General features: G+C 40.7%; 1 protein-coding gene across 2 annotated transcripts in view; it reads left to right on the top strand.

Annotated features, from left to right (window-relative positions):
- The window catches only part of GRAMD4 (GRAM domain containing 4), a 72,808-nt gene that overhangs the window by 34,108 nt on the left and 12,671 nt on the right, over positions 1-26,029 (top strand). For both annotated transcript variants that reach the window (XM_054279390.1, XM_054279382.1), the window contains exons 4-9: positions 11,844-11,964; positions 19,403-19,464; positions 21,364-21,496; positions 21,998-22,023; positions 23,841-23,932; positions 25,474-25,565. In XM_054279390.1, coding sequence (XP_054135365.1) covers positions 11,844-11,964; positions 19,403-19,464; positions 21,364-21,496; positions 21,998-22,023; positions 23,841-23,932; positions 25,474-25,565 — 526 coding nt within the window. The remainder of the gene's footprint in view (positions 1-11,843; positions 11,965-19,402; positions 19,465-21,363; positions 21,497-21,997; positions 22,024-23,840; positions 23,933-25,473; positions 25,566-26,029) is intronic.

Consider the following 26,029-nt stretch of genomic DNA (forward strand, 5'->3'; position numbering starts at 1 on the left):
GTTGGACAACTGTGGTTTCTTGATGCAATCTAAAGTACACCAAAAACAGCAGGACTTAGCAGAACTGATTTCTGATTTGAAGTGGGATGTGCTTTTTGATGTAAAAACATGGTAGAGCTCCCAGGCACTTCCACGGCTGGTTGATCCATTCTCCTTCTTAGTATGTTCTTACAGTAACTAAATGGGGCACACATTTAGTTACTGTAAGAACGAAATGTTCTTACAGTAACTAAATGTTGGAATATTGGGAATATTGGTAGTCTTCAGGATCCTGGTGTTATTTGAAAACCTTCTGATCAACTGTTACTTGTAGCTGAATTTTCCTTTGCACAGAGCTTTGCAGTGAACTCCAAGGGGAAGGATAAATAGGATAAAGTTTACCCCTTTCTGTAAACTTTGAGCAGATGTTCGGGGGTTCAGGCCAGTGGGGTGGTTCAGCTGGGTGCCTTGAGTCAGCCAGGAGCGTCTCCAGCCCTCACCTCTTCACCACAGCCTGGTGTTCACTGTGGCTGAAATAGCAGCATTGTCCTGACAAATTGGTTGTAACTCTGTACATAAAAACAAGAGTAAGAGTGACAAACTGGTTGAGAAATAAGTTAAATGAAGCTTATCCCTTATTTGGCCACTTTCCATTCAAAATTTTGGGATGAAATAGGTCACCATGTTTGTCAATTGGAGTGAAGTAGGAGTTCAGCTTTTGCATATGGCTCCTGAGTTCTTACTTTTCCTTTTTCCTTCTCTTTTGAGTTGGTTTGGGATTTTTGATACTAGAAATGCTTCATTATTGTTTTCTTCCCAAAACTGAACTAATGGTCTGCAGAAAAACATTCTTGAAATGTGCAGTTTGTTCACTTCAGTTTGCCCTTGGAAGAAAGCCTGGCCATTATTTTTTTAAAATCCTGTTGCTGCAGTAGGTGTTTTTAGGAAGGCTAGTTGCTCTGCAGTATTTCCATACTATTTTTAACTATGGAATCCCTTAAGGACACCTTGCTATGATAGTGAATTTGCATATTGTTTGCCATGTCCACGTACTCCATTTCCTCCAGCTGGGCATGCAAAAACCAAAGCAATTGCTAGTTAGTGAGGGAAATATATAAAGTTTCATGCATTTGCTTTTTAATGTGCTGTGGTTCTACTTGTTATCAGCTTGATTCTGACTTTTATTTGTATTGATGTCATCAGGCAGGAGGTTCAAGGAGGAGAAATTTCCTTTCAGCTCTATCTCATGTATGATGTACACGTACATTACACAGGTGCAGGTCAGTGTGGGTTTGTAATTTGAGGTGCTAAAGTTTTTCTCTAAACTCCATTCAACTGTTAGCAGGCACCAGCAATGGGTGAAATTTGGATGAGTAGCACATTCAGTGAAACACATCCCAAACCTCACTGTAGCCTCTATGAGCTGTTGGGGATATCCAGAGCAAGTAGGTATGGAGAGAAGCTGTTGTCTCTAAGGAAAATATCTACATCTGAGATGCCAGATGAATGTCTTCTTTAGCAAAGAGGTAATTTAAACACCCAGAGATGTGAAGATGGAGAGGAATTGCTTAGCATGTGCAGAGCTGTAAATGCAAATGAAATGTGTCTGGAAATGCAAGGGATTTAAGCTGTGGATTGACAGGAGGGTGAGGCATGCAGAGAATGGGATCTTGGATAATGTCTTAAGCAAGGGGCAGGGATCATCTGATTCTCCCAGCTAAAGGGGCTAAAGTTGCTTTTCCTGTCTGTGTGGGAATGGTCTTAATCTCTTGATCTAATGGCTCATTCTGAGCCTTATTATAGGAATGCTGAAAATGTGCCTGTTGAGTTTGTGGTACTGGTGTGGGCTCCTTCAGAAGAAATCTTGGAACAGCAGCTGAATGAAGAGTGCAAAGGGCTTAGTCTGCTGGAGTTTCCAGTGCATGTGGTTGGAAAAAGCTTTTCTTGGAGCTGGGACAATCAGAATCATTTATTTCTAAAGGACTTCCTGTTATTATAACCTAGATTTTAATACAAGTGAACACTGCCTTCGGCTAGTTAAGGGCTCAGTTTTGGAAGGCAACTACTGACCCAGGGCAGTTAGATTGATATGCTAAGATTAGTAGTGATTTTAGTGTTTCCAGTTCAAAACCTAGTATCTTAACAAAAAATAAAATTGTACCTGCTGCTGTTGCATTTGAAAGACAAAACAACCAACAAAACAATCTTTCTGCTTTTGCATCTTTTTTGTTTGAGGTAAACACCTTGCTTCCTGTTATGTCCTGTGCCTGCTTATAGAGGGCAGTTTTGGAGATATCAGTGCTCTTGTCCTGGTGTCACAAGGTGCTTTGCAAGCACACATGCATCCTGTGATTTACATGAAGTATTAGCTAATTCTAATTCAAGGGTGTTCAGGCCTTTTGCAATGTGGAATTCAGCAGCTCAGGAAAGAGGAGTTGGTAGCACCAGCTGAGAGTGAATAAACCTGGTGACTCTTAGAGAGGAGGGTTAGTCATGAGCTGGTAAATCAAAGGAACCTCACATGAGGATGAGGAGCACTAGAAGGAAATAGAATCCTCTCCCACAAGGGTGTTTGCATTCCACACCACACAGCAGTCTGTAGCAGGAGACTTTAAGGTCTCACCAAATGAATGGTCTCAGTCATGATGTTTATTCCACATGACAAAAGAAGTTGGAATTATGTTGCTTTCCCATTGAAATTTCTGCTCTGGCACACTGTTCATCCTTGTGCCTTTTTGAACCGCTTATGTGACTAACTCCACAGCATTTTCTCTGGTTCACACTTCACTTTCTGATATAAATGACCTGATGCTTCTTTCTAAGAACAACCTAGAAGAATACTGACCTCATGGAAATAGAGCTCTAGAAAACCATACATGATTCCCAGGCAAAACTGGCACGTTAGAAAGTGTTAAACCTCAGAGGCCAAGTGTGTGCTGACCAGCAAAAGACCTGTGCTGAAAAGTCCAGTTCTGTGCAGAAATGCTAATACCTCCTCAAACAGTCCCAGTCATTCTGTGCAACAAATAGGCAGTGAAGCTGGGCCAGAGTCCAATTACCAACTGTGTCAGGACACCTTCTGTTTAATTTCTCCTGATATGAGAGTCATACCAGCTGCAGTAGCAGAGCTAGAGAGGAGCAGAAGAATAGATTTACTGCATTGGTTTTGCTGTTTTCTTACTGATAAAGCAGCCTGTAATCTGAACCTGAGGCTCAGAAATCTTGAAGCAGAATCTAGAGCTGATTTGAGCTGGTTTACATAGCAGGTGGAGGCCCTGGCAAGAGAATAAGCAGCTCTGTGTTTATCTGAGAGACACAAATACCAGCTGTGGGCCATAATGGCCATTCCTTGCTACATGGTCAGCCCTTGGCCAGGTGATCCTGGTGCTGCACCAGGGCTGTGAAATAAAGTGTGCTGGTGCTGGTGAGTGCTGAGGGTGCTGTGGCACTGGAGCTCACCCTGGGTTTCTCACATCCTTTACTCCTTCCTCTAAACTTCCTTTCTTTCAGTTTACAATCCTGGACTCCTTAGCACTAAAAATGTATCCCTGGAAGATTTACATGTCTCTTTTGAGATTGTAGAGTTCCTCTGATGAAGCCTGGTTTGCCTGTGGTGATGGGTGGGAAATCTTTAATGTTTGTCCTGGGCACCCAGAGATGACACAGTAAAAATATGTGAGTCCAGGCTTTGCTATAGTGCTGTCTCTTTACTAGAGCTGCTCTCATTTGCTTCCTAACAAATTTTAAAGTTTTTCTAGGTCTGATATCTGACTGAGAGACTTCTCTAAAACTACAGAAAGTTTCTTAAGAGATTTAGGAAAGGTTTTGCTTATACCCAAAGATACTCAATGTGTATGTTGAGTTCATTTCTAGCATTCCTGGGGAAAAAAAACAAACAACAACCCTCCAAAACTCTGACTTCATTTTCCTGGAAATGCTGTTGGAAGAGGCAGTTGTGATCTGTTGTTTGGGAGTCAAGAGGCCTCAATATAGACTAATGAGCATTCAGATCTCCATTTCTCATCTTCAAGGACTCTGCTCTGACTGGTGGAAGATACAGGTTGGGCTTTTGCTCACTCTCAACTTGGCTTCCCAGAGCATGAGGTTCCTGAGACCAGGGCAGAGGGAAGGGATGTGGCTCCATGCCAGTCCAGCAGCAGGCTGGAGTCCTGGGCTGATGCTGGGTCTGAGCCTGGTTTGTGCAGTCTGCCCTTGTCCCTGTACAAAGGATGCACGTGGTGGTGTAGGGGATGGTGCTGTTTGTGAAGATGCCCAAATGCTGCAGGGTCCTGTATTGTCACACTGCCTTTCATGAGGCTGATGGACCACAGGAAATGCAGCTCAGTGCTCAGAGGGATGTACTGTTGGAGCTGCTGTGGAGCCTTGAGCGGATCCCACCTACACACTGTGTTATGCGTGTGGGCTGTGCCTATTTCTGCCTTTTTTTGGCTGCCCAGCTTGGCTTCGTTAATTTGCAGAGATGGTTTGATAACCCAGGCAGGGCAAGGTCAGCACTGTTGTGCCTCTCCCTTTTGTGTAACTGGGACAGAGATTTTGGGAGCCCCATGTGGAACCTGCATTTCCCTGCTCAGCTTAGTAACACAAAAGCCTTGGAAGAGCCTGCTGCTATTCCTAAGCCAGACGTTATTTCAGCATTTATAGACTGTTTCACTTCTGCCAAAACCACAGAGTGAAAACTATTCCTGCAGTAATGACAACATTTTTGCAGCTCTGTTTATTTTAGGTGGGTTTTGCAACACTTCTGGCATTTTTATTATCTGAAATTTCTGAAAATTCATAGAGGAGCTGTATTTTTCATTGCTTTTAAGCTGAACTTTTAAGTGTATCTAGCAATACAAAACTTTCCACTTGATGTTTTGAGAAGGGGGTCTTTGTCAGTAAGCTATATTTTCAGGAAGTGTAATTTAAAATCCTTCCCTAATGAAGGGGAAGTGATCCAGGTCTGTGTCTATTACAACATGAAAAAAGCTCCACTGAAAGCACTAAATGTAAATGTAAAGTTACTAATTGGTAGTCAGCATCATGATTTTGTACAAACCTTAGCAATGGCATCTTAGTTATTTCTAACCTCACCCACTCCAAGTAGGACTTGACAGGAATGGTGAGAGAGGAGGCTGGAACAGCTTGCACAGAGGAAGAAGACTTTATAAAATATGTTGTGTTTTGTAAATCCATCTTCCTCATCACATGAAAGAGATCGCTCTATATGAAACTCTTGCTGCTCAGGTGAGGAGAAGAGTACCAGTGAATATTAACTGTCTGAGGGAGGATGCTGGTTCAGACTCTGCCTTCCCTCCCCTGTCTCTGGATCAGAGTTGTCTTGTTTCTTATCAGCAGAGCAGGAGCCCTGTGAGCACACTGCTCCCTGGCCTGTAGGCACATGCAAAGAGGCTCAAAAACTGGTCCTCTAAAGCTCTGCTTAGTCTCAGTACGGGGGCAGGAGCTCTGTCTTTGGAAGGGCAAAGGGAAGCACAAAGGAATGATGGAAACAAAAGAAAGCAAAAAACTTTTAACTGACAAACCTGTGTTAAAGTTTTTAAAGGGAAATTGGCATGACTGGCTCTGAAAATGACAAGTCACTTCTTTGTTTTGATGTGTGCAGACTTAGCTGGAGAAAGGTGATATTGAAAAGGTGGGGCTTATATTTATGCATTTCACTTCTCCACTCTACCAAATGCCTGTATAAAATGGGCAGAGAGGAGGGAAGGATATGCACTAAGTAAAGATACTTAATCTTTAATGATTCTGTCTGCCTTTTGGCTTTTTATGACACCAATATTCCTATTAGAAAATCTTTTTTTGCTCTATGAAAGATTCATGCAAACAAGCAAGAGGCCTGACCACAAGGGAAAGCCATTAAATTGACAAATCAAGGTGTTCAAAAATGCAAAAAAAAAAAACCAAACAAAAAAGAGGAGTTCTTCCAGACCAGTTGTTGTTCAGCTCTGGAAGAGCTATGGACAACAAGAATACTGGTATCCATTTTGACAAAGGACGTTTTTAGGCTCTTCCTTCATAAAATCCTTGGAGCAATCCTCCTAAACAGTGAGTTTTGGGATTCCCAAGTGAAGTGTAGAAATCCAAGCATGAAAGATGACATGACCTTAAGAGGTGACTTAAGGAAGGAAGGACAATTAATAAAGTGGAGCTGCTAGAGTGATGGCTTTAGTAAGCACTTTGCCAAACATTTGGCATGCAGAGAAGTAGAATATCTCACAATGTCTGGGATCAAAAGGTGATGTTTTATCTGAAATCTTTTGGGTAGATTTATGATAAGTTCTTTGGCAATCTCCATGGTTCTTAAGTCACTGATGGAAAAAAACATATGCCCTGGAGAAGGAGAATCATGGATTGGAAGAAACACAGGAACAAATAATGCACAGTTGAGCTCTGTCTAGTTACAGCTATGAACTGTGACCATGTCTTCAGAGGAGTATGTAAATTCCAGAGTAAGTGTAAGCAGGAAAAAAACAGGTTAGGGAATTCCATTGCAGGTACTTCCTCCGTCACTGCTTGTTGGTCACACAATATTCTTTGTTTGTCCTTGCTTTATCATAAGTGATGGAGCTGTTCCATGCTTTCACAGCACTGCCATTTGCTGTTGGTTTTAATGGTGAAGACTAAAATCTCTTCAGTGTCTCTGATGATAAAAACATCTGATGTTTTCAGACTCCTGACATTTTGTTAGTAGTGTCATATAGTGGGTTTACCTTGGGACAAAGTTCACATATTAGCTTTCTGTAGGATTTGGGAGTCTGGCAAGGGTGGAAGCTGCCTGCCCTGGGGACAGCTCCCAGTGTCTAGCTCCATCAGCACAACTGCTGAGATCCAGATTGAAAGTGTGTGGTTGGGATTTAATGTGTTTAGTAACAATTAAATAACGTGCTTGAACCCTAGTAATGTTCAAAGGGTTGTAAGGAGATTTACCATGATTAACATAGATGTAGAAGGGTTATTTTTGTCCTGTTAAGTACTGGTGTTTCCCCATGTAAATATAACAGGGTTGCACACATGCTTTTTGCTGTTTCTAGTTTTTAACTCAGATTAAATTCCTTAGATTTAGCACTAGACTGAATTCAGGTAGCTAGAAACAGTGACTGGCAGTCTCTAGCTCTGCTCTGAAATAAATTTTTGGTCACTTTGTCCCAGAGGGGGATTTTGCAGCATACCTGTAGGTCTGGGAATAAATGGTATTATATAAAACAGCTACGAGGAGGCTCCCTAATCTACCTCCAATCCTGGGATTAGGGGAAACATCCGCTTTACTGCACAAGCAGTTTTGAATTAGAAATCCAACATTCTGCCACGCCTTGCTAGCCTGATGTACCATCCTTCTTTTCTAAACACTACTCACATTCTGTTCAGTCTCACCAGAACTAAATACTGAATACTAAACACTTGGGTGTTAAAGTGCTTTTTATCAGAATGTTTCTTACAGGTGAGCATTCTGAGGAGCAAACTGAAATTTTTCATTTGCTGTAGTGGCTGATGCTGTAAGATGATGCAACAAAGCCCTGGGTGCTGCTGTCTTGTAGCAGTTTCATGGTATCAGCTAAGCTTTTTGAAATGCTGTCTTTCAATTTCAGTTGTCAAATCCTAAGAGTTCAGTTCCAACACTTCCATTACACTTCATAGAGGATAAAATGCTGTAGAAAAACTGAAATGGGTAAGTTTTTTTGGTGACCTGTGAGATACATCACTGATGATGGTGTTCACTATGGGGTCAATTCTCCTAGGGTTTACAGTGCAATAAGAAGTGTAGTGATTACTGTCATTGAAACACCAATGTTGCCTTGTCTGACAGACTTTTATAGCTCATTTTAAAAGAGCAGTAGCATCCAGATATTGTTCAGCTTTTCTACACAAGTTGACTTTGCTAGAGAGCTTCTAAAGCATTTTTTTCAGACTCACACTTGCTATCAAAACCTAGAGTTACCCAATGTGTAGGTATTTAGAGGTTATTACTGACTTCATAGGCTTCTCTAAGACTCTAGGGCATGGAGGTTTTTTACTCTAAATTCTCTACTTTATTACATATTGTGACAAAAATCATGGCTAGCAACTATATGTATGATTTATAACTCAAATATATATATGTGTGTGTGTATATTTATAGAAATATATATTGAGCTATTACAAATTTCTGGGAACAATCAATAGTATGGCAGCAACCAAATATGTGTATACTGTTACAGGCTACTGCAAACTTTTCACTAATGAAGCTTTCCAGTAAAACCACAGAAAATGTAATTATGATGGATTATTTATGTGCACATTTACAAATGTTTATATTAATACCAGTATCCAGCTTATTGGACAGATGTCAGAATGGGCCAGACCTTCCCAGATGTTGGAGGAAACTGTCCTGGGTGAGGGTCCAAGATCTCTTAGAAAGTTTGTGTGAAGGGTTCATCCTGTTTAGAAAAGGAAAAGTATGTGCAGTATGTGAAGTTCTTGGAGAGAGAAATTTTGTTTTGGATAAAAATTAAGTCATATCAGACAGAAATAAGGAAGTGTAGGACATTACCACTTCAGCAGCCAATAGATGCTGGTAATTTCTATATTTCACCCAGAATAGCCAACGCATGTTGTTTTCTGTTCTCTCATGCCAATTATTTTTCTAGACTGGTTTCTTTTTCCTGCAGGTAATTGCCAATGGCAATTACCAAATCTTTCTTCCTCAGGATGCTTTCCCTGATTTTGGACTACTTTTCACCTTTTCAGATGATAAGTGGCTGTTGTGTTTCCTTGTTTTTGTGCTTATCAATGGTATCTCAGGGTATCTCAGGTTTCTAGGTACCAGGCTATGCATTTCAGAGAGGCCAGCTGCACTTCTTAGCAATACGTCTGGTTCCCAGGTGTAGTTCCCAGACATACCAGCATTTTCTCTGTCAGTATTTCAGCAGACACTTTCTTCTTTTACTAATTCCCCCCTCTAACCAGGTCACCTTCATGGCTGCTCACTTCACCTGAGTGTCCAGCTAAGACATGCACTGAACCTCCAGCAATATTTTAATGTTTCTTGCCCTGGATGAGATAGTGAGCCATGATGGATATGCCTGGGAAGGAAATTATGGAAACCGATTAATCTGGAACCTTGCAGCTTGATGTTTCATGTTTTACCCTTTGGTGTGTGTGCAGAGTGGGGAGGATGTTTGAATTTTGACTGATTGAAGATGAAAGCTAAGGAGCTCTCCATTCTCAGCATCATGGAGGGTACTCATCTGTAAAACTCAGTAGACAGATACCATGGTGAAATATTCTTATGTATTCTTCTCAGGGGTCCATGACCTCTGCTCTTTGTAGCGAGCTTCAGTCATTCTGCAGGAGGGCTCTTCAGGGACAGAGAAATTTGCTTTAAAAGTGCAGTTCAGCTTGGCCAAATGATAGATTATTTCAGGGCAGAGAGCAAGGAAGAACTTCTCCCCCTTCCCCTCTCGGTGGCTCCTGTTGCTTAGCAGACTCAGGAGTATTTAACTAACTGAACACGAAGGTTTTACAGTGCCAGACCACACTGCTGCCAAAGTAGCAACAAATACTGCTTTAAGGGCTTGATGAGGTGGATTTGAATTGCAGTCATGTATGAGAAACTTAGGAAATGCTCTGAAATGTGAAGCTATGACAGTCCTTAAGGATTGGATGTTGAACTTGTTTTTGTTTGTTTTATAGGAGTTCTGCCTCTTTCACTGTGCACCCTTTAACTCTGCCTCTTTCCATTAAGAATATTTGGCACTGCTTGTCCTCTTTGGAGGACAAGAGGTACAATTTCTGGAGGTTTTGTTTTGGTACAAGATGTAGCACAGTCAGAACAGCTGGAATTAAAGAAGCTGGAAAATCTGACTTTCAAGGACATTGAGGTTAATTTATAATGTGTGTGGTTTTTTTATGTACACAAAACGCATAGTCACTTCCTCTTTAATCAAACTAAAAATGCGTAATGAAGAATTTTTTTCCCTTTAATGGTCTTGAGAAGATAGTGTCTCTATCAAGCTTTGGAACTTTCTGTGATATCTTCATGATATTGTGCAAGCTCCAGTGCATTTGAAGTGCAACAGATGTTTCCCCTCAGCTGTGTGCAGGCTCTTGTTCTGGAGCAAGGCAAGCCCTTGAAAGTTGGGTAAATTAATTATAAATTTAGTTTTCTTGTTGGATTTAAAATTCCTTGTGGGTATGTCATTAGGAACAGCCCCACGTAGAAGTCTGCCCTTATATCCATATCTGTCCATTTATTGACAGGAGAGACAATGCCTTCTGCACCAGTGACACTGCCCTGCCCCACCCTTGAGGGTTCTCAGTTTCAGTTCTGGGGGATAACGTGGTGGTTTCTGTGCTCCAGCTTTTCTTCCCAGGGTCACCATCTCTCAGTGGAGATGGTAACAGCACTCCTTTCTTTTTGGTGGAGCTCAGTTGTTGCCTTACTGTGGAAGCCGTAGTGTTGTCCCTTTGATTCATGTGTCTTCTTCCCATCTGTCCTAATTCTGTGCTCTGAGGCTCCTGCTCTGCTGCAGGACAATCAGCAGATGGAGAGGTTGGACACCCTGCACAGGGTTTGCTGCAGGGCACACAGAGTGCATCAGTTCCTCTGGACATTTGCACTACAGCTTCAGACCTTCTCAAGAGCCATGGTGGTTGGAGTCAGTGAGGCTCACATACCAAAATCCTCTGATTATCAAAGAGTTAGAAGGCAGTATGTGAGGAGAAACAAAAGACATTGTGTAACAACTCTCTGGAGGGTATAAAATGGTGTTCGAGTCTTGTAAAACAATATAAAAAGCCTGAACCCATTGTGCTTCTAATGGTAGTGGAAGTAGAAAGTAGTTTCTGTTCTGGTTTGCTGTAAACTTGAAATACACCTGCTGTTCTGCTATTGATTGTTGTAATTGAGCTTAAAAATCATACCAGAGAAAAAGTGTAAAGTAAATTTTGGTTTAAAAAGAAAAAGGAAAAAAAAAAGAGAGAGAGATTACCAATCTTATTTTGGCCATGTCTCATGTATGCCTGTCTGGGAAAAGCTGTCAGTAATAGTTACCCCATTTTAGCTCTGGAGTAAAATAAGGTCATGAGCAAGGACACTGCCAGTGACAAGAAGCAAGACTAATTAGCCACAAAAATCCTTATACATACTTGTTACTAACTTATTGTGAAAAATGTTGTGAGAGTGTGTATGTGTTCGTATAAGTAAATATGTGAGTATATTTATATATATAATTATTACATGGAAGTTAGTAGTTTTTACATTTTCCCAAAAACCTTGGAAAAGTGTAAAAATTTTAACTTAGTTTCTTGTTTCACAACCCTTTCTTAAAATTATAAGATGCTGAGGCTCATAGAGGCACCCTCTGACCTAGTGCCAGGAATTGATGGGCATGAGTTTATATGGCATCATATAACTTCTTTTGATTTTATGGTTTTGTGTTTTTCCACCCACAGACATGAGGGGAGAAAACAGATACTTTTTTTGTTGTTGTTATGATCACTGCATTTAGCAATAGGCAGCCTTTCCTGCTGATTATTTTTTTTGGGGAATGAAGAGTATGTCATGTTTAAGTAAAGATAGCTTGTACCAAGGGCTTATTTTGCGTCTTGAAAAGAAAACTTTGGAGCTATTTTTCTCCTTGCTTAACAATTGTAATGAAACATTTTGTACCTGATACAGCTGTGTGCTTTTTATGAAGTCTGTCTAGCCCTTGAATACTTGTTTGTTTTTTTTTTTCTGGTGAACATATTTGGTATAGCGCAGCTAAAAAAGTCCCCCACACTGAATCTGTCATAATTAGATTTTAAAATTTCATATAGAAATACTTCAGGGTAACTAAATCTTTATCTTCTTCTTTAATTAACAGAGGAGGAGCTCAGGAAGCTGAGAGAAGAAACCAACGCTGAAACATTAAGGCAGGAGCTAGAAAAGGAGCGGCACAGGAGATTAGAACTAGAACAAAGAGTCAATGAAGTACTTAAAGCAAGGTAAGAGAACCATCTTCACTGTAGAGCTCAAAGCCACTTGAGATCTCTGTCTGTCTCTGGGAAGTGCTGGTAAAAGCATCTGTTTCCAGCCCAGGTGCTCTTAAAATAAATTACTGGTCACAGAGAGAGCAGCTAAGTCGTAAAATGATGTAATTAACATCCATGTACATCTAAGTTACTTGCCATACATGCTGCTGTAGCTATAGAAGTGCCATGACACTTTCTAGTTGAGATATTTTTCATTTCACCTCTTCTGATGCTCTCCCTCTGGGATCTTGCGTTCCTGGAGCCACTGAATGCCAGAGCCTTTGCCATGCTGTTGCATATGCTTATCCTTCTCAAAACCTGTGTCTTCTCCAGACTGCCCAATCCTTGTTACTCTTAATCTAGCGGCAGCAAGGATGTCCCAGCGCCACAGCAAAGCCCTAAAAGCATGTGAGTAACTGGAATTTGAGCTTTTCTGGCCACTGCAGTGACAGATGGAAACACTCCCCATGCTTCTAGGTCCTTTCAGGTCCTTTCACGCCCATTTCAAGGACATCCATTTTGATGACGCAAAGCATCGCATTTGATGTAGTCTCTCCTTACTCTGCTTAGCTACACAGATCTTCAGACCACAGCAGCTGCTTGTGGCTGGTTGTTTAGACCCCTTGTGTGTGTAGCTGCCTGTTGTACCTTGCCCAGCAGGAGCTGAGATTCCTGGGCTGAGAGCAGGATCTCTGTCTCACCACCCATTGCTGTCACAGGACACAGTGCAGGCTGAGTTGGTGATCACGTGCTAAGCACTGACACTTACTTAGAGGTGACAAGCAAGAGCAGACAGGCAAAATGTTTTGCTTGGATATGCACTTTCCCAGTGCCATGCAAATTCTTCCCAGCCTCCCACTTCATTCTGTACTCAGGTGTAAAAATACCTTCCCTCTCGGGCCAGTCCACATGCACTGGTAGCAATGGAAGTAGGGGCTATTTATAGGAAACATGTGGGCCTACTTTCTTTCTGTTCTCTGTCTGCCTGCTGCTCCCATGGAATCATAGAATTATTTAGTTTAGAAACGACCTTTAGGACCATGAAGTCCAACCATTAACCCAGCACTGCTGGGGCCACCACTAAAACATGCAGTCCAGAGCCACATCTACATGTCTCTTAAATACCCCCAGGGATGGTGACTCAACCACATCCCTTGGTAGCCTGTTCCAGTGCTTGAGAACCCTTTTGGTGAAGGAATTTTTCCTAATACCAAGTCTAAAACTCCCCAGTGCAACTTGAGGTCATTTCTTCTTGTCCTATAGCTTGTTACCTGGGAGAAGAGGCTGACCCCCACCTAGCTACAATCTCCTTTCAGGCAGCTGTAGCCAGCAGTGAGATTTCTACTGAGCCTCCTTTTCTCCAGGCTAAACGACTCCTGTTCCCCCAACCACTCATTGTAAGCATACACATACCCTTTATTTAAGGGTTTCACAAGGTACACTGCTGTCTTTCACTTCAGGTCTCTTGGCAAACCTGTTGTCCATGAATTTACTTAATACTGTTAATTGCTGGAGCTATCTTCTTCTGGAAACTGTGGAGACAATGCATTACAGAAGTCTCCTCTTAACTCTAAAGAAACATTTTATTTGCTTTCCTTTATAACAGATTTTATAGTGGTTTCAAGAAGTGCCCCATAGTTACAGAATTGTAAGATTTGGTGAATTACTGTTCAGCATTTAGTTTATTTGCCATCCTTAATGAGTCCTTTCTTCTTACATTCTCTTCCGACTAAAGAGTTCCAGCTTTTTCACTGTCTCTTTAAGAGTACTCCATCCCCTTCATCCATTCAGTTGCCATTCTTTAACTGTTTTAAGAATTTGAACAGTATTCAGTGTTGGTGCACCAAGGCTTTAGATAAAAGATAGATGAGGCCTTCCCTCTGTTCTCAGTACCTACTACAGTGGGATTTTTTCAGGTGATATTTCACAGTGATGGTTTTCCAAAATCACTGGTTCTGTGCAGGGTTGGTCTATGTGAAGTCTTTGACCTGTGCTGCCAAGTCAGCTTAGAAGGGGCTCTCCAAGGTCCTTGTGAGGAGTCTGGTTCCCAAGCCAGCACCACAACTGTGCAGTGGGAAGGTGGCTCAGACTGCTCTCATCTGGACTTTTTTGGAGTGACATTTTAAAGTTGCTCTTACAGCTGGGATGTGAGAGTGCATTTTTATTCCTGTGCTGGTTGGTCTGGCTGTGTGTCTGGACTGGTACTGCCTGTTAGAGTGATAGCTGAGGAGGAGAAGCTTGAGCTTGTTGTGTGCTGAGAGTATCTGTTGGCACAGTGACAGCTGTGCAGAGCACTGAGCCTTGTTCCCTGCTCTTGGTAGGTGAAACTGATGCTTCAGGAAAGGATAATTTCTCACCTGTGACTTGCTGCCTTGAAGAAGTTGCTTGAGATGCAAATTCCATGTGCTTGTCTGTAGATCTGGCACAGCTTTGTCCCAAGGGCTGTGCCTGCACTCCAGGTCATGCACAGAGAAGGGGACAGGGATCTCCTCATGGCTGTGAGTCCTGGAGGAGGATGAGGAGCTCTCTTCTTCTTCACAATGGTACTCATCATCCTGCTCTGTTTCACAATAATAAGGCTGACTCAGAGTCTGATCTGGCCCACTGCAGCTTATCAGCACAGGTTTTACAGAGAAGAGCTGGACAGTCTTTGTTTATCAGTATTTGTGTCGACATCTGTACCTTGTTGGGTTGTGAACAGCAGCAAACCTCTAGCAGGAGTGACAGTGCTAAATTAAGGTAGGATGACATGGCTCCCTGAGTGCTATTTAGATACCCTAAGGATTGCATTAGTCCTGTCAGCCTGGGTATTGCACTTGGGGATTACATTCAGCCAATTATCCTCTCTACTGAAGTGCTTCTCTAACTGCTTTTACTACTATTTCAACCTCTTTGTGGCAGGTAGGATGCACAAGGTGACAACAAAATAAGACTTTGAAATTTTTTTTGGTTTCTACCCAGGAAAAGAACAATTTGTTTGTCCATTATTTTTCCTTAACTTGTGCTTTATTGTGTAAAATTCTTCACTGCTTACTATATTTTGCACCTCATTGTGGACATTTAAAAATACTTTTATTAAGACTACAAGGGAAATGTTGGCTTACATAGTCAAATATGTAATAGCCCAATTAAATATGGGCTGATGGAAATTTAATTTGGTTAAGCAAAGTAATATTTATTAATAAATAAATATGGCCTGTTGGAAATTTGATTTTATTAAGCAAAGTAACTGCAGCAAGTTCTGACTGGTTATGTCAAATTCATCCTGCTTCTAAGGTTATTGTTAGCAGTTTTAAAATAGAGATTCATGTGTCCCCTGGTAGGGGAGGGAGCAACTTTGTGGTACTCAGTTGAAGGCTGGGGTTTGCATGTACTGTTCTTTTTAGTTGCAGAAGTAAGCTAATGCTAAAAAAAATCAAACTGTGCTCTGGTATAAGAAAGAAATTATTTTAAAGGTTGCAGTATTCGAAAGTATTTGTGAGGCAGATAATACATGTATCAATATAAAATATGATAAAAAATGTTTGGCAAGGAGAAAGCAAGTTCAAAATCTAATTTTTTTTTCTAGTGAAGAACATGGGCTTCCTTTGTTGAGGACACAATTGTACACAGGGAAGAGAGTAGAGTGGAAGAAGAGGACTTTTGGTGCTTTTTTTTGTATTGGTGTTTATTGTTTGTGTATCTGATTATTCAGAAATACAGTGGCCTCAGCTGAAGTTTTCCACAGATACAGTTCAGAACATCCCAGCATTTGGTAAGGCAGCTGAAGCTTATGACATGTTGTGAGCAGAATGATGCATAAATAATCTGGAATAGTTTGTGTGAGCTGTAACTGGCATATTTTGCAAATTGTGAGCTACAGTCATGCAGAAAAGAAAAATAACAAAAAGTTTTGCAACACCATTTAGCAGCAGCTTGTGACTTATGCAGCACACCTTGTTATTAGTACCATTGTGAACTATTTTTACAAGGACCAAATAGACAATGCTTCTGCATAAATCACTATTCCTTCATTGTAGATGAGAATAGCAAGGGCTTCTGAAATGTTTGGTGTGTTTTAATGGGAAGGAGATGGAAAACATGAAAATTATTTAACTTGGTTTTTTAACAGCTCTTCAGGGTAAGAAGCCATGCATGCCTGAAAGATATTTTTAAACTGGGCTCAGAAAATACCTGCTTAGTTTTGCATGTATGAGGTTGGAATGTGCTTTTGATGGAAGTGCACGCATATTCAGGTTTGAGCATTAGGAAAAGTGTTAACAGCCTTGAGTGTCTTCTGCAACAGTGGTTGAAAAACTGGTGGTGGGTTGCTTGTGAACTTGGAGTTAGCCTGTGGGAATATGCTTTGAATATGTCTGAGAACATCATGGCAGGGACTGCCCCTCTTGTGTCCAACAATTCTGGTCTGCATCCAGTTTTTTGGGGGAGTCTGTTGATTCACAGACATCTCAACTTGCAGCTGTATTCAGGGCCTAATATGCATAAACAAAAATGTTTATTTTAGGGAAATGGTCTTCAGTGTCAAGGTTCCCTTAACTTTTATGTTATGCTTGCAACTAAATAATTAAATAACACTTGGGTGCTGTTCTGTGGGGCAGCACTGAATGGACACTGCATCAGAGTGTGCTGGTTGCTTTTGAGAGGTACATGTGACCTGGTCATGAACAGCTCTAACATTCATTAATATCAATGCTTCCCTGACCTCAGTATATTAAAATAAACAAAAAAGACAGTTTGTGTTTGTCTCCTCCACTGTCTGAGGTTGCTCTTATCTGTTTCAAACAGCTGTGCTTTAAATGGCTGCAATCTCTAGTTGCATAAAGAAGACCTAGCTTCATGTTGGGGATGTGTTGGTGTTACATCGTTTTTCTGGCTGGAAAGTGTGTCCAAGAGGAATTAATGCAGCTTGTTTTCGTAGGTTCAGGCTGCTGTTGGGAAGCCCACATAGGAACACACTTTTGTTCTCGGGACTGTTAATGTTTTTCAGTCCTCTAAATTATCTCTGGCATGAAGAGTGGTTCAGAAACCTGGAAAAATAATTTCTTCCCTCTGTCAGTGGTCTTGATGAACTGCATGGTTCAACATGACCTGGTTTTACAATTGAACTTCCCAGTAGGTGTGCAAGCCCAAACAATGAATTCTGAGCTTCCTGTCACAGATCTGTCTGAAGTGGCTAATTATAACCTGATTCACAGGTGCAGTAATGAGCTGTCATTAACCTGATGACTCGTAAAGGTCAGGTTCTTCATGGGGAAGAAGTAACAGGCAGATGGCAAGTAAGACATTGCCAAAAAAATGAAACAAAAGCACCAAGAAGGGCCAAAGCCAACTGTCACGTGCTCCTGATGGAGCCCAGTAAGGCTGCTGTACAGAGCTACTTCTTGGTGAGATTTTCTTGATTTTTTTGCCCAAGAAACATGGGGAGTAATGATGCTGTGCTGCTTTTGAAAGTACATCCCAGCATGTCAAAGGAAGACCCAGCCTGAAGACTCTGACAGCTGACAGTGCTGGGATCTCATCTTGGCTCTGTCCCAGGAGTTCTGGTGTGACACCACCCCAGCCAGTGCCTCCACACAGCTGGAATGGGTTGTTAATGACCACCTCCTTTCCACCTAAATGTGGCTTCAGCTCCAGTGAAGCACAGCCTGAATGACAGATTTCAGCTGAAATGCTCAATATGTGGTGTAACCATCTGATGTGTGGCTGGTGGAGGAAAACAAGATACCACTGTATAATGGTGCAAAATTTGATCATGTTTGTTGCTGTCTGTCTTTTGAGAGCTGGTAATGGAGGAGATGCAACGGTATGAGTGAAGAAGCAAGGATAGGAGGAGTTTTTAGATGAGGAACCTGTGACTTATATAGAAATTGGGGTAAAATGGCACAGGAACCAAAGTTAAAGTTTAGCTAAAGAAAATAAACTGATGACATTTCAGGTGACTTTCAAAAGTCTGGTGCAAATACAGAAACCATGGGGAAAAGTCCTGATGAATCATGAAAGCAAGTGTCTTTCAAAGCAAAAACCATTGATTTCAGCTCATTAACACCAATAAATGTCGAACTGTAATTCATAAATCAGTAAACTACTTCTAAATGTTCTTTTTAGAAATTAACAAGGATATGGAAAACTCATTAAGGATTGGGAATGCTTAGGAAGGAAGGGAGGTAACAAGTTCTGCAGTTTCTCCATCATGTTCATTGATGTATGGTCATGTTGAGCAGCACACAGTAGTAATGACCTTTTCCATGTGCAGGCAGTACAGTGACATCTTTTCCTAACATCCTTTCTAGAGGAACAGCAGGAGAGAGGACTGTATGTCCATATGTATTGCTGCAACCTGCCCAGTGCAGTGGGATCCCTCCTCTTGCTCTTCATTTCCTGACCATGTTTCACTTGTTTCTCTTTCTGAGGAGCAAAAGATGAAAGGAACATTTGAAAATGCTTACATTGCCTGATAAATGAAATTGCACAACTGACACTTTTATTTCAAGAAGTAATCTTTCCAATCATACAACTCCCTGTCAAAGCTTGCTGTGGCTGGTGTTATGTTGTCAAAGCTCCTGCTTCCTTAGAAAAATCTTTCTGTATGATATCTGCATGGATGAATGAAGACTTTGGGACTGAAGCCTGAAGTATTCTCAACACAGGTTGGCAGTTGGAGGCTGTGTACGAATGTAACTTGAAGCCTTGCACATGTACAGAATGCCAAGAGCATTTGTGTTTTAAAAAAATCTGTTCACTTTTAATGGATGAGAATATTCTTGAGTCATTTTGAAAGGTGAGACCAATGATGCCAGCTTCTTGACATATATTTTTAGAACATTTTTGTTGCAGTTTTTCAGGCTATTTCGATTTCTCAAGTTATTTTTCAAATTGGTTGTGATCTGTGTATTTTGAGAGTTTACAACATAACATTTTAAATCATTCCTAACACCTGTTCCTCTTGTGAAGTTGTTTGACCCTAGTAGCGATGGCAGGATTCAAGATTTGTGTGTTAAATTGTGGTTTTGTTCTGCTGCTGTGGTTATCAACTTGTGATATAGAATCCCTTTTAATTTATTGCTGTGGGAAGAGTTGTGGCTCTGAAGAATTTTCCTGGCAGGCATTGCAATGAATATACCACACAAAGGCATAAATAATGCAAGAAATTTAATACTACATTGTTGAGCAGTTGTAAGGTGAATTGGAGCTGTTGGTGACAGCAATGGCTAAACCCCACTCACAGTGGGTGGCATTTCCCAGGATCTGAAGTGCAGTGAATATTTTGAGTCTTGTGAAAGGGTGTAAGCTGGGTTTTCATGATTGTATAATCTCAGCTATGGAAACCATGGAGATTCTGGTGTTTCTTTTACCTAAAGGGGAATAAATTCTTCCTCTGTAGCATTTCACATTGTTTCTGTTTTCTTTGTAGGGCAGAGGAGGTGCCTGCAGCTCAGCAACCTGCAAAGCCACTGGCACAGGCCAATGGAACAGGTGAGCTTGGTCAGATCTCTAACAGCACTTTAGTTCAGTTGGATTTTTTTTTAGGATCCTTAGAAAATCAAATCTTGCTTCTGAAGAAGCTTTTTATAAATGACAATTCAAGCAACTTCTCTCTCTGTACATGATTCTGCATTTACTTTTTGTAGTTGACTTAGCATACATGAGCAAGGAATTTATTGTGTATTGTAAAGCCTTTAGGCATGTAATGAAACCTATTGGCTCACTTCACCTTTCTGGCATGCCTTGCTGATCCTTGACTTAGCAGAAAATAGGTGTAATATGTAGAAAAAATGTTCTGTTTTGTTCTCAGTTGCAGAAGGTCTGTTATGCCACTAATCATATTACTACTTCCTTTATCTAAAAGAAGAGACATTCTAGTGAAGGAGTAAGATAAGAGTTATTAACTTGTTGGACACCTACACTGCCATATACATTTCTCAAGCTGATGCTAATTATGAATTCAATAATGTACTACTGATGTCTGAAACAACTAAGGCAACAGTCAAATTCTTAATCTTTCAGTACACTTTTACTTCCCTTCCTACAGCTTGTGATTGAGATTTAGGCTTTTAAATCTGTGGACTAAATCTGAAATTTCCCCTCCTGTACTTCCATAGTGTCAGTGCTTTTTGTTATGAGAGCTACAACCTGACATTTTTTCCCCCTTGTCAAAATCTCTTTCTCAGTATTTTCTGAAGTATTAGCATGTGGGAAGCTACTTCATATTTTTATTCTCAAATAGAAGGGTTGTCCCAGCTGTAAACAGTCACTAGATTCCTTGTTTTTCTGTATTTCATTGTCAATCATTAATAAATGGTTTGATTCTATTTTCTGAGCACCAGTGGCTTTTTCTCATGAGCTTAAATGCATCTTTTTGGCTGTTGCAATTGGCTGATGAATCTCCCATGTCTCTGTTTAATCATACATTAATTTAATGGAATTCTGTACTAAATTTGGTCATGGAGTAATTATGACCAGTGTCCTCTTGGCGACATTGCTGTATTGAGCTGTGTTTCCAAATAGTCTGTCTGTTCCTTCTAGACCACAATTTTGTGTGTTATGGGTGATTCTTTTGTTCTCACTTGCAGTGCCTTAAGGCTTTTAGCCTGATTTTATTGCCATGTACCCCTTTATTATGTTATTTTTCCACTGAAACTGACGTACAGAAAGTGTGCATCACTTCATTATTTTGTTGTGTAAGACTTCCCAGGTAGTATTATGACTTTATATGCCATATATAGAAAGTGGTTTATGCAGCATAATTTCTGAAGGCTGACTTTAGAAAAAAAGAAACTCTGTGGTTTTTTTGTATTGCTCTATAAAGACACACACACACAATCTTTGTGGACTATCAGTGGTTGGAAAGTGGAAGTAAAAATGGCTCTAGCAGAATCTTGCTTATGTTTCCACCTCCCTTTCCTGTCAGATCCCTGTGGCTGCAGAGTGTTCTCCAGCTCTCTGCTCAGGAGCGATTTGCTTTGAACTTGCTTTTCTCAAGGTGACCCTTCAGCACAACGGGGAGCACTGAGATTTATGTCACACTTTCGTTTACAGAAGTCTCTTAACCAGAAAATGTTTTTACTGTGTTTGCTAAAAATTACTGTTTGTTAGGATGTTTTACTCTTTGTACTTTGGGTGGTAAGATGCTTCCGTGTACTGTCCTAAGAGCAATGCAGGAATCACTTTTAGTTTTATTTTACCAATTTAATGCAGTTGGGTTCCTGTGCAGTGGCACAAGTAAATTGCAAGTTTCCACAAAGAGTGTTGGTGAAGGATGAGGAAGCTGTATGAAGTGTGCTTCCCAGCAAAGCACCCTGTGTGGGAATGGGCTGGCATTGGGTAAAGATGTCTTCTAGCATTATCCTGATATTTAGTGCTTCTTTTTTATAGATAAGAGCAGTCACACCGTCTCCTCAAGACTCCATAAGTGGTTTTGTGATAAATTTGGGGAGTATATTGAGGACTTCAGATTTCAGCCAGAAGAGAATACAGTGGAAACAGAAGAGCCACTTAGTGCTAGAAGGTAAATCCCTAATGTCATTTTGAGAAATTCTTGGTGCCTTTACAAGTTACTTTTCTTCTCACTTTTTTTTTTCTTTTTAACCAGCCTTTTGTATGGTTTCAGCAAGTGTTTCAATAACAAATAATAACACCAAAAGTACAGAATTACGTCAAAAGTTTTTTGACTACTTTGGACAAAACATGAGGTTTTAAGTTTATCTGCTGTGTGAATTAAAATAAGATTTGTATTATTTACCAGGTTTTGTCATATGCCTCCCAGAAACAGTGAACAAAGGCTTAGTTAGGCTGGAGGGCTTTTAAACTTCAATTTTCAGTCTGATGCAAGGTAGACTGTATTAGTAGAAACACATTTTGTAACAAGAAATAATAAAGAATAGGCAAGAATAAACGCCAGAATAAAGGCTTATAGTTTAGAAGTGTGAAGAGTATTTCAAGGATCAAATGTACACAAGTGTTCACTAGTTGTCTCTTTAACAAATTGCTTTTATCTATTATTTTTCAGGTTGACTGAAAATATGAGAAGATTAAGTAAGTACTTAGCAGTATTTTATTTGTTGTTTTTATTCTGATTTCATCTGGGAGAATACTTCTGATTTATTGTCAGTGGTGTACATGCATTGCCTTCAGAATACCTTTTACAAAATAGTATTAAAGTTAAATTTTGGGTGGTTCCTAAGTTCCACTAGGTTAGCCACAAAATCTAGATCCCTGTTGTCCAGGGAGCCTGACTCAGAGCTCTCCAGAGTGTTGTTGTCACCAGTGATTTCCAGTCTTTCAGGTCTTAATCCTCTCTGTGGGCTTGGTGTAGGCTGCTGCAGCAGAGCAGGTGGAAGCAGCACTTGAGTCCATGAGCTCTTCCAGTGCCTTGGATGTGCCCTTCCACTTCTTCATCTGCTGCTTGGGTTGTGCTGCTGATGCTTAAGGAAATGCAGTGCTAGTTGCTTAATTACTTCACTTAGGAAGTATGTTTAGGATAGCTCAGTCTCAAGCCAAACAAACTGGGACAGCAAGTCAGAGGCTGTCTTGAAGAAAGGCTTGGAAAGTTGTGAGTTCTACTGCAAAAGAGAGTGAGAGCTTCTGAGGCTCTCTGTGCAGGAGGTATCATCATTCTTCTCACGAAAGGCAAAACTGGTGTGGTCCAACAGGCACCTTGGTGGCCTTGCAGCAGCCCTCTCCTGTTTCCTTGTGTTCCCTAGCTGGTTTGCCAAGTAGTGAAAAGGACAAGAGGGTTTTAGGGAGCAGAGGAAGAGCTGCTCTTGCTCTTGCTGGCTGGGTGTGCCTGTGTGTGGGCCTCTCCCACACAGAGCAGTGTCCCGTGCAGTGACAGCCAGAGCAGAGTCTGCAGGGTGGCACACAGGCTTCAGGGAGCCATCTGCTGGGTTGCCTGGCTTAGGAAGGGTAAGCAGCAAAGTGCTAGCTATGGGTAGAGTCCTGCAGAGACACAGCCAGGAGATCCAGCCTGGCTTTACTCTAGCTGGTGGAGCAGCAGCGCAGGAGGGAAGGGCTCTGGATGTTGTCTGCCTGGGCTGTAGTAAAGCCTTTGGTGCTGTTTCCCACAGCATTCCCTGAAGGAAGTGGCTGATCATGGCTTGGACAGGTGTACCTTTGCTGGGTAGAAAGCTGGCTGATGGGCAGGCCCAGAGGGGATGGAGCTACATCCAGCTGGTCACAAGTGATGTTCCCCAGGGCTCAGTACTGGGATCTGTCCTGTTCAGTATCTTTATCAATGATCTGGCCAGCAGCATGGAGTGCTCCCTGTCAGTTTGCAGAATGACACCAACTTGGACAGGAGTGTTGATCTGATGGTGAGTGGGAAGGCTCTGCAGAGAAAATCATTTAGAGGCATGGTTGAATGGTGGATTTGGCAATGCTGGGTTAATGGTCAAATGCAGTGATGACCATAAAGGTCTTCTCCCACCTAAATGATTCTGTGATTCTGGGTTATTCCTTGGTGGCTTGTACTTCAGTCAGGTTAATGTAGATTGTTTTACAGTGAGACAAACTGACCTTTACAGTGGTCTTTGGGGTGGTGTGACCATGGCTGAGAACAAGCTGCTTTTAGCATCAGGGTACCCTTATAAATGATGTTGATTTTTTTTCCTTTGTTTATACTTAAGAGTTGAGATGTAATATTTGTCTTGGATACACTTCATTTTTTGGAAATGCATTCTTTATTTGTTCAGTTACATTGGTGGGTTTAATTTTTTGTCATTTGGGTAAGCCTTTTTATCATTACATGTCATGAATATTCCTGTAGTTTTCTAATTTGATTGTTTGTAATTTAAAAGTGATTTAACCACTCCCAGCTAATTCTAATACTGTGTTTTTTCTCAACTTCCATTTAGAGAGAGGTGCCAAACCTGTTACAAATTTTTTGAAGAATCTTACTGCCTTATTAGACTGGTATTCTATCTACACTTCTGCTATTGCCTTTATTGTAAGTTATCCTACTCTTCCAGGAGTAGTAAGAACTTGAAAAAATACATTATTTGCTGAAATTCTTTCAAACTGCCATATCTGAGTAGGGGTTGTGCTACAGTTCAAGTCAAATCAAAAATGTAATTTCATTTGACACAAAATAACAGTAGTGGTCAGTTTGTTATATATAAAACCAGTTAAATTGTGTTTTCCTGGGTCTCCTGTAGCATAGTTTTGTAATTGTTAAAATAACTTAGAACTGTCTGGGTGTTGTTCATGCCTTTCTTGTTTCCAGTCTCCCAGACCTGGTAATTCAATGGTTACTTCAGCCTCTGCAAAGCTTCTTTTTGTCTAGGGCTGAAATTCTGATAGTGGTTACATTTGGTGAGAAGCTATTGTCCCCATCAGGGCTCTTTGCCATTCGATAGGATCATACTGAGGAGAGGCAAAATGCCTTGATTTCATTAAGAATCAATGTGCAAACATGAGGTCTGTGAGCTAAGTTCAAGCATTTCTCTAATTCAAGATTTCTGCTGTCTTAATGAGATTTGGATGCTGCAAAGAAACATAAGTATCTAGTGGAGTTTGGATTGGATTTGTTTTCCTTCCTCCTGTTGTTAATGAAATGATCTAAATTCTTTTCGTCATAGTGTATATGAAATTAATTTCTGTCAAAGGAATTGGCAATAGCTGTGTGGTGAAAATATCACACACCTTTTTGTTAAATAGTAACTCCCTGTAAGTTATGGGCCTTCTGCTATTTTGTATGGCACAGCTGAATGAATATTGAGGAGGAGACTTCCCTCCCAGTGCCCTCTGTCTGTCCCTTCTCCATATCTGCTGGTTTTTCTCTTGCTTCACCTGGTAAGCCCATATTTCAGATAAAAACTGAAAGAAGAAACTTGAGCTGGTTTTTTTTTTGAAAGCTCTGGTACCTGGGAGCCAGAGCAAGGTTTCACTTTGTGGTTATCAGTAAAAACCCTAGGGTCTCTCACCGAGACTGTAGTCTCTGTTTTCAGAAGCTGGGTACAGAATACCTTTTGAAGCTTTTTGTGTTTGTACTTTTTACATAAAATAAAACCTGTTTTCCTGCAATCTTTTCCTGAAATAATAGAGTGAGAGTTTATCCTGTTGCCCAGTATGGGGCTAGTTGCTGTAACTCCACTTCTGTACCATGGCTTCTGTGCCATTGCTGGCCATATCATGGCCATGTAGCAGATTCACAGAGGGTTTACCTCTTTTTTTTTTTTTTTTTTTTTCTTTCCTGCTACCCCTCCAAGTAATTGTAGTGTTGAAAATACTCAGTACCATCTCTGAGGCAGCTGAGAACTAGTGAAGTGTCATCTCTGGAGATCTGGTTCCTTCTTAGTTTTGGTTTTGCATTCCTGAGTGTGGGGCCATTGTCAGTTACAGAGTGGCTAAAGTGTATTAATTTTTTTTATATGAATTGCATGTTTCTGAGCCCAAGAGCACAGTGGGAAGTGGTGTTTCATGTAACTCACTGTACCCCAGTTTGTAATCCACATTTCTCTTTGTTTGTTTTTTCTTCTTAATCTGCAGATTTACATCAATGCTGTATGGCATGGCTGGGCCATTCCTATGTTCTTATTTTTAGCAATTTTGAGGTTATCCCTAAATTACCTCATAGCCAGGTATTTGCATAAATACTAGCTTACTCTTTTAAGTAATGCTTTGTTTCAAAGGTGTTTTATTGTCCTTGCACTGAGTTATAAACTGCTACCTTTTCTTACATTTAACACAGGGAAATTCAAACCCAAATACCCTAAGGGTCATTGCTCAATTTCTATTATCTTTTACTATTATTGGGAATTATCTTTGTATCCTGTGGCTTGAGTTATCATAAACAATGTTGCATGCTCTCAGACAAATCCCTCAGCACACTGAAATTCTAATATTTCTAATTCTGTGATGTTTAGAGTACTTGAAGAACATCACCTTCAATACTGAAGCTTGCTGGTTTTCCCAGCAGAGAATGTTCACCTAGGCCTAAAATGGCAGTTTTGCCTTTTTCCATAGCTCTTGAAATACTTTATCCAAAGTATCTTCCAGTTGTAAAGTCAATCTCTTCTAAAAATTAAGTCTGGGTGTTTGTTTT

The sequence above is a fragment of the Melozone crissalis genome, unplaced genomic scaffold, assembly GCF_028551555.1.
Source record: "Melozone crissalis strain CALT ecotype California unplaced genomic scaffold, PUWL_Pcris_2 ptg000004l_1, whole genome shotgun sequence".
Taxonomy (NCBI): Eukaryota; Metazoa; Chordata; class Aves; order Passeriformes; family Passerellidae; genus Melozone; species Melozone crissalis.